The sequence below is a fragment of the Rhinopithecus bieti genome, unplaced genomic scaffold (genome assembly GCF_001698545.2).
Source record: "Rhinopithecus bieti isolate Rb0 unplaced genomic scaffold, ASM169854v2 scaffold_9203, whole genome shotgun sequence".
NCBI classification, from domain to species: domain Eukaryota; kingdom Metazoa; phylum Chordata; class Mammalia; order Primates; family Cercopithecidae; genus Rhinopithecus; species Rhinopithecus bieti.
Window position 1 is genome coordinate 161246 of NW_016806154.1, and position 8824 is coordinate 170069.

An 8824-nucleotide genomic window follows, 5' to 3' on the forward strand; every position below is an offset into this window, starting at 1 on the left:
ATATATATATATATATAAATTTTTGTTTTTTACATTCTTTAGTGGTTGCCTTAGAGGTTGCAATATAATTTACAACTATTTTAAGTTCAATTTCAGATAACTTCTGCTTCCCAGGTTGTATGAGTACCTTATAATAGCAAAATCATTCTAATTCCTTCCTCCTATCCCTCATATCATATATATAAAATATGTGTACATAATTGCAGTTGATCTTAGCCAAAAGGCTGAGAAGCGATGTGTGCATAATTGAATTGTACATAATTGAATGTGTACATAATTGAATTTTTGCTATTACTTTGAATCAAAAGTTTTCATTTTACCTTCATTTATTCCTTCTTGAATCCTCTTTCTTTATGTACATATATGTTTCTGATCTTTATCATTTACCTTTTCTGTAAGGAATTTTGCTGAACATTTTTTGCAAGGCAGGTCTACTGGCAAGAGATTACCTCAAGTTTTGTTTGTTTGAGAAGGTCTTTATTTTTCCTTCACTTTTGAAGAATAATTTTGCAGAGTGCAGAATTCTAGGTTGGTAGGATCTTTCCCCTCAACACTTTAAATATTTCATTCTACTCTCTTCTTTCTTACCTGGTTTCTAAGAAAACTTGGATGTAATTATTATTTTTGGTCCTCTATAGGCAAAATGTTTTTTTCTTGTGGCTGCCTTTACGATTTTTTCTTTATCTTTGATTTTCTATAGTTTGGAAATAATGTCCTAAGTGTAGTTTTTTGTTTTTTGTTTTTTTAGAGGTGGGGTCTCCCTGTGTCTCCCAGGCTGGTTCAAACTCCTGGGCTCACATGTTCTTCCTGCCTTAGGCTCGTGAGTGGCTGGGACAACAGGTGTGCACCACTATGCCTAGCTTTCTCTGTGTAGTTTTTTTTTTTTTTTTTTTGGCATTCATCTTGCTTGATGGTCTCTGAGCTTCTTGGATCTATGGTTTGGTGTCTTACAGTTTGGGGAACTTTTCAGTCATTATTACTTCCTATATTTTGTTCTTTTTTCTCTTTCTGCTCCTTCTGGCATTCTCATTATGTATATGTTACATTGTTTGTAAGTTGTCCCACAGTTTTTAGATACTCCAGTTTTTTTTTAATCTAATTTTTTTCTTTGCTTTTCAATTTGGGTGGTTTCTCTTGAGATATCCTCAAGCTCAGAGTTTCTTTCCTCAAGCAGGCCCAGTCTGCCAAAAAAACATATCAGATGCATTCTTTATTTCTGTTGCAGTGTTTCCAATCCCTGGCATATTTTAGTTATTTTTTTAGAATTTCCATTTCTCACCTTACATTGCTCATCTGTTCTTGCTTGCTGTCTACTCTATCCATGAGAGCCCTTAGCATTTTGTTTATTTTTGTTTTTTGAGATGGAGTCTTGCTGTCTTGGCCAGGCTGGTGTTGAAGGCCTGGGCTCAAGTGATCCTCCCTCCTCAGCCTCCTGAGTACCTGAGACTACAGACATGTGCCATTATACCTGGCAGACATCTTAATTGTTTAAAATTTCTGGTCTGATAATGCCAACATTTCTGCTATGTCTGATTCCGGTTCTAATGCTTATTCTGTCTCTTCAAACTTTGCTTTTTGTCTTTTAGTATGTCTTATGACTTATTCCTGGTAGTTGGACATGATATACTAGGTAAAATGAACTATTGTAAATAAGCCCTTAGTAATGGTAAGGAGCTGGGGAAGAGGAAGTGTTCTGTAGTCTTATGAGTAGGTGTCAGTCTTTTAGTGAGCCTGTGCCTCTGAACTATGAATGTCATGTATCTCTCAGTCTCTTGCAGTTTTTTGGTGGAACAGGGTGGCTAGAGCGGGTTGGGGCTGGCCATTTCCCCTCTCACACATGGAAGGCCAGAGCTGGCTTGAGTTTGGTATTTTTCTCCGGGTCAGCAAGTTTCTGATAAAACTTCAGCAGGTTAGGCTCTGGTTATATAGTTTTGCCTGAGGGCAGACCCTGTTAAGAATTGTGCTCTGGTGCGTTTCAGAAGGGTCTCTTTTTTCTCCCTATGCATGTCAGAAGCGTAAGGGAGTTTTTCTCTGATAATCACTGTGAGAAACTTGTTGAGTTCCTAGAGGTAAAACTCACAAAAGTGTGGGAGCCCCAATGACTGGCCGCCCCTGGAGTCTTTATCTCTCAGACTTGTTCATGCTGGGCCTCCAGCAATTTGTTAGTTGTAGTTCTGGATTTCATACATCAGCCCTGGCTCTGGGGGAGATTTGTGCTTGTGGGTTTCTGCCCTGCAAGGCTCAATTTTCTGCATTTGCCAGTCGGTCTCCAGTTTTGGAGTGCTTTGTTCTGTGACCTTACCGCTCTGATGGATCTAAGAAAAGCTGTTGGTTTTTACCCTGCAACTTGTTCAGCTTTTTATTTCTAAGAAGGGAGTATCAACTTTCAGCTTCTTATGTGCTAGACTGGAAACCTGAAATTCTGTGTTTCTAGTTAAAAAAAAAAATTTTTTTTTAACAGTTTCAAATATGGCTGCTATAAACATTTGTTTAGAAGTCTGTGTGTGAAGTGGGGAAGACCTTTCTAGCTAGACCTTTCTAGCAAGATTTCAAATCAAGAAGCCATAAGATAAAAGACTGATATAATGCATATGATAGACTAAGGACTAATTTCCTTAGTATATAGAAAAGCCAGCAATGTATTAGAAATGGGCAAAGAACATGAATAGTGAGTTCAGAGAGCACTGTAGTAATATTGATTGCAGAATTGCTTATTATACTAAAGTTTTGGAAACAACCTTCATGACCATCAGTTGGTGAAAAGTTAAATTATGATACAAATCCTACTATACTGATAAGGAATAGAATGATCTTCAAGCTAGAAAAACAAATTTGAGAACAGTGTGTATAGAACACTGTGTTGGGAAGAAAATGTTTGCATTAGAAAGTGTTTGTGTTGATGTTTGTGTTAGAAAATAAGGGGGCAAATATATATATATATATTAATGCTCATGGATTCATGGGTGTCTCTGTAGGGAGAGAGAAGAAACTGACAGGGGATGCCTTAGGGGAGGGGAATTGGAGGCCTGGAAGTAAGGGCTGGGCTGTAGACTTTCCACTGTATCTCCTATTCCTCTGCTTAAATTTTATGCAATATGCTTATATTATCTATATATTATAAACTAAACATTAAAAGCCTATCACTCTGTCATAATACCGAACCATTGATTTGTTAGTTTTTTGTTTTTGTTTTTGAGAGGTTTTCACTCTGTCACCCAGGCTGGAGTGTAGTGGTACAAGCAGTCATAGCTCACTGCGACTCCAGTAATTCTCCCACTTCACCCTCCTGAGTAGCTGGGGCTACAGGCACCTGCCACCAGGCCTACCTAATTGAAACGCATTTTTATGGAGACTGGGTCTGGCTATGTTGGCCAGGCTGGTCTTGAACTCCTGGCCTGAGGTGATCCTCCTGCCTTGGCTTCCCAAAGTGTTGGGATTACAGGTGTGAGCCACTGTGTCTCACTGATTTATCAGTATTTTTAAGTAGCTTCATTTAAAGTGACTGGTTGCATACAGTCTCCATATCTCAGTTTCCTTATATGTAAATGAGGGTGATAATAGTACTCAGGCTTTACCGACACAGTTTTGTGAAGTGCTTAAAAAACTTCTTGGTGCCCAGCAAGCTCTGAGTAAGAGCCACCTGTTACTGTGTTCTACAGATGAATGACCTTGAAATGTTAGCCACACTACAAATTAACTTGCTGAGGTAGAACCATGCAACAGAGATTTTTAAAAAAATAGACATTGAGGCAGGGAAAACTTGGGTCTTCAGTTTGGATTTGTATCTTTAAGCTACATTCTATTCTCATTCGGCCACATCACTATCTTCTCTGCATTTGTCATCTTGGCTGAATCGACTCTAAGGCTGTGACCAGCTCTGGTGCTCTGAGGTTGACTGTTCTGGAAATCTTTTATTTCAGGACACCTCCTACCTGTTCATCACTGGCCCTGATGTTGTGAAGTCTGTCACCAATGAGGATGTTACCCAGGAGGAGCTTGGTGGTGCCAAGACCCACACCACCATGTCAGGTGAGAGGCCTTGAAGATGACCTTGTTGTTTTCAAACATTGAGAAGAGGGCATTGCCGAAGAGCCTGGTGGCAGTTTTTGAGAAATGTTACTTAATTGGCAGACCTTATTTGGGAAGACTGTCATACAGTCTGTTGTACTACAGTACAATACAGTGTATTGTTTACGGTCATAGTGATAAAGGTAGATTTAGTATAGAAAATTTATTAAATTAATAATGCCTGGTTATTCTTTAAAACGATTTAAAGCTCATTGCTGAAATGGTGATTTTAAGTAGGTATGATTTATATATGTACAGTTGAACCTTTGAAAAAAAATCTTATTGTGACATTTTTTATTCTAAGGTTAGTATATATCTTAGAGTACATAAGTGTTTTACAATCATTGGCCAAGTGCATGATGGTCATGTACCATGTGTTCACGAATTTGGTCATAGTTGTTCACTTCTTCTTTTTTGTTTTTTTTTTTGAGACAGGATCCAACTCTGTGGCCCAGGCTGGAGTACAGTGCACAATCTTAGCTCATTGCAGCCTCCGCCTCCCAGGCTCAAGTAATCCTCCCACCACAGACTCTTGGGTAGCTGGGACTACAGGCATGCACCACCACGCCCAGCAAATTTTTGTATTTTTTTTTTTGTAGAGACGGGGTTTTACCATGTTACCAGGCTGGTGTCAAACTCTTGGCCTCAAGCAATCTGCCCGCCTTGGCTTCCCCAAGTGCTGGGATTACAGGCATGAGCCACCATACCTGGTGTTTTTGTTTTGTTTTGTTTTTGAGATAGAGTCTCACGCTGTTGCCCAGGCTGGAGTGCAGGGGCACAATGATAGCTCACTGTAGCCTCAGTCTCCTGGGCTCAAGTGATTCTTCTGCCTCAGCCTCTCTAGTAGCTGGGACTATAGGTATGTGCCATCATGCCCAGGTAATTTTTATTTTTAATATTTTTTTGTAGAGGTGTGGTCTCACTGTGTTGCCCAGGTTGGTCTCGAACTCCTGGGCTCAAGCAATCCTCCCACCTCAGCCTCCCAAAGTGCTGGGATTACAGGCATGAGTCACCATGTCCTGCTAGTTGTTCACAACTTTAAGATTACATGCCAAGTTTAAAATGTATAAAGATTATTCTGTGCCTCAGCATTGAAACAAAAAGTTCTTGTTTAAACAGAAAGGCATGGAATTGGGAGTAGGGCATGATTCTGGTATTAGTGAAGACATGTTAGCTGTTGGAGTAATTATTGCAATTCCATGTTTTCTTGTAAAAGAAATCACCGAGCTGTGAATGGATTGCCTACCACACAGCAATGTAACTAAAGACAGGAGAAATTACTTCTTCAAGAGATTTTACAGTAGTAAGAGGCTAGCGTGCCTGATTTATGCACCTCATTATACTGTGGTTAAGGCATTGGGTCAGCATTTGTCAGCATTTCTTCCCAGTGTCCCTGAAGTAGAGATGGGTATTATCAGTGAAGTCTTAGATTAGATGAAATACAGTTTTAAAAAAGTCAGGGCTCTTGATTCCCCACCCACAAAAATTGTTTCTCCCCTTGTCAGGTTGGCATCGATCTTGACTCATTCCTTTCCCTTACCTATCAGCATCATTTAGCCCCATCTTTTAAGACATATCTAGAATCAGAACACTTCTCAGCATCAACTCCAGCACGGCCTGATGCCATGCTGTTGTCTCAGGGCTTTATTGGTAGCAGCCTGTTTTTCTTGCTGGGATATAATATAAAGCTGGGTCTTGATGGCATCTTAGATTTGATGAAATACGCTGTTTATTTTTCCCCGTTTTAATAGCATTATATGTTTGTAGTAGAAAACATACAAAACATAAAAACCACTAGATATTCCATCATCCACAGATAATCACTAGTGATTTTTTGGTTATACCCTTGCAGTCTTTTCACGCAGATGAGTGTGAATACACATACACTTACTCAAACGTAGGTATGGGCATACTCTTATGTAACCTGAGTTTTTTTTTTTTTACTTGACAGCTTAAAGTAATGAATGTCTGCCATGACATTAAAGTTTCTTCTGTAGCACAATCTTAAGTGTGTTTTGTTTGTTTTTTGATTGTAGGGCAGTATGTGGTTTTCTTTCTGGGCCTGAGGCTCTTTGATGGGCTGTATCTGATGCGCTTGGCCTTGTATCCCCAGGGCAAGGCACAAAAAGATGCACTATACATATATTTTTCTCTTTTTTCTCTTTTGGTAACAGCTTTATTGAGATGTAATTCATATACCATACATTTTAAACACCTATTTATAGTGTACAATTCAGCGGTTTTTAAATATATTCAGAGTTGCGTGATGATAACCACAATTTGAGGACATTGTCATCACCCCAAGAAGAAACCCTGTGCTCATTAGCAGTCACTCTGCATTTCACCACAAATACTTCTGCTCTAGGCAATTACCAGGCTACTTTCTGTCTGTATGTGGATTTTTTCATTCTGGACATTTCCTAGAAATGGAATCATATAATATGTGATCTTTTGTTACTGGCTGCTTTTACTTAGCATAATGTTAAAGGTTCATCCATATTGTATCATGAATCAGTACTTTATTCATTTTTATGGCCGAATAATATTCCAGTATGTGGATATACCACATCTAGTTTATTCACTGACCAGTTAATAGACACTAAGTCATTTCCACTTTTTGGCTATCATAAATATGCCTCTATTAATATTTATATGCAAGTTTTTGGGTAGACATGTTTTCATTTTTCTTTGATTTCTGAGTTAAATGATAACTCAATGTCTAACTTTTAAGGAACTGACTCTCTTCCAAAGTGGCTGTACCCATTTATAAATATATCTTGAATGAAAGAATTCTGTCATGCTGAAAATGCTTTTTATTCAACAAATACTCATTTAGAATATGTGGAAAAGACAAATAGCAAAGGAATTAAAATTTAAAATAGAATAAATAATAAAATGTAGAAAAAGAAGCAAAGAAAATAAAACAAATATTCATTGAGTACCTATGTGTGAAGCATTGTTTTAGGTGCTAGGAATACATCTGTGGACAGAACGAAAGACTCCTGCCCATATGGGGCTCATATTCTAGTAGAGGAGATAGACAATAAACATTATAAATAAGTACACTATGTGGTATGTTAGAAGGCAATAAGTGTTATCGAAAAAGTATAACAGGGTAAAGGGGACTGGGATTGTTGTAGTTTCAAATAGGGTAGTAATGGCAGGCCTCACTGAGGTTAGGAGCTGAGCAGATTTTAAGGAGTTGTTGCATTGATATGTAAGTTGGGAGCATTGCAGGCAGAGGGAATAGCTTATGCAAAGGCTCTCAGGTAGGAGAGTGACTGACCCGCTCAGTGAACAAGGAGGATCATTGGAGTAGAGACATGACACAATCTGACTTAAAAAGCTGTCTGGCAGCTTTGCGGACAAGAGTCTGTAGGGACAGTGGTGGAAAAAGGAGTCTGGTGGGATGAACCTGGGAGAGAGTTCCTGGCTGCACTTTCTCCATCATGTCTATGGCCTTGTTTGGCTGCTCTATGATTTCAGAGTGCTTTTCAAGAATTATGGCTTGATTCCTCACTAGGAGCAGGTGGCTCCCCTCCTTTCCTTCCACTGTTGCTGCGCACCTGTTTGCCAGGTGCATTATTCTTAATGGGGGCCAGGCCCAATCTTACCCTGTTGGAGCTGATATTCCAGGAGAGATACCGGGCAGTAAACAGGGAAATAGGTGATGCAGGGAAAAGTACAGGAGGAGAACCTCCCCCATGGTATAGGGATGGATAGTGAAGGGTCTGGGAGTGGATATGGAGGTGACATTAGAGCAAGGACCTGAATAAAGAAAGGTGTGACCCTGTAGAGGTGTGGTTGCAGAATGGAGGGAACCCATGCTGCATGAGTTGAAGGATCACCCGGAAGGTATGTATTATGTGGCATTACATCCTCAGTGGAGAGTGCGGAGAACAGAGCTATCAGCACAGTCTGTTACAGACATGCCCTAGAAGGGTGTAGTCAGGCATGAAGCAGCAGCTTTGGGCTGGCTGGTACCCTGACTCATCATATATGCTCCCTGTTCTTTTAGGTGTGGCACACAGAGCTTTTGAAAATGATGTTGATGCCTTGTGTAATCTCCGAGATTTCTTCAACTACCTGCCCCTGAGCAATCAGGACTCAGCTCCTGTCCGTGAGTGCCATGATCCCAGGTGGGTTGTAGGCCAGTGTGCCTTCTCTCATTTTGCAGTGTAGCTTGCCTTTCTCTACCCTGACAGGACCTTCAGGGTCTGCCCTGTTGGGCAGGTTGCAGCAGAGTGTGGTGGAGAGGCTCCCAGGTGTGGGGATGATGTCATGTTTGGCTATAGAAGCAACGAAAGGGCCGGGCGCGGTGGCTCAAGCCTGTAATCCCAGCACTTTGGGAGGCCGAGACAGGCGGATCACGAGGTTAGGAGATCGAGACCATCCTGGCTAACACGGTGAAACCCCGTCTCTACTAAAAAATACAAAAAATTAGCCGGGCGAGGTGGCAGTTGCCTGTAGTCCCAGCTACTCGGGAGGCTGAGGCAGGAGAATGGCGTAAACCCGGGAGGCGGAACTTGCAGTGAGCTGAGATCCGGCCACAGCACTCCAGCCTGGGCAGCAGAGTGAGACTCTGACTCAAAAAAAAAAAAAGCAAAGAAACTGTATCATGTGCCTGGATGTCTCAATCACATGTCAATGTCAAACGTCTATAAACATTTCCTAAACAGTTACTCCCAATTTCTTTTTCTTTCCTTTTTTTTTTCTTTCTTGAGACAAGGTGCTGCTCTGTTGCACAGGCTGGAGG

General features: G+C 40.5%; 1 protein-coding gene across 1 annotated transcript in view; it reads left to right on the forward strand.

Annotated features, from left to right (window-relative positions):
• Positions 1–8824, forward strand: part of PCCB (propionyl-CoA carboxylase subunit beta) — a 90318-nt gene that overhangs the window by 48831 nt on the left and 32663 nt on the right. Inside the window, exons 7-8 of the mRNA XM_017874838.1 lie at positions 3921–4029; positions 8087–8207. Of these exons, the coding sequence (XP_017730327.1) occupies positions 3921–4029; positions 8087–8207 (230 nt within the window). The remainder of the gene's footprint in view (positions 1–3920; positions 4030–8086; positions 8208–8824) is intronic.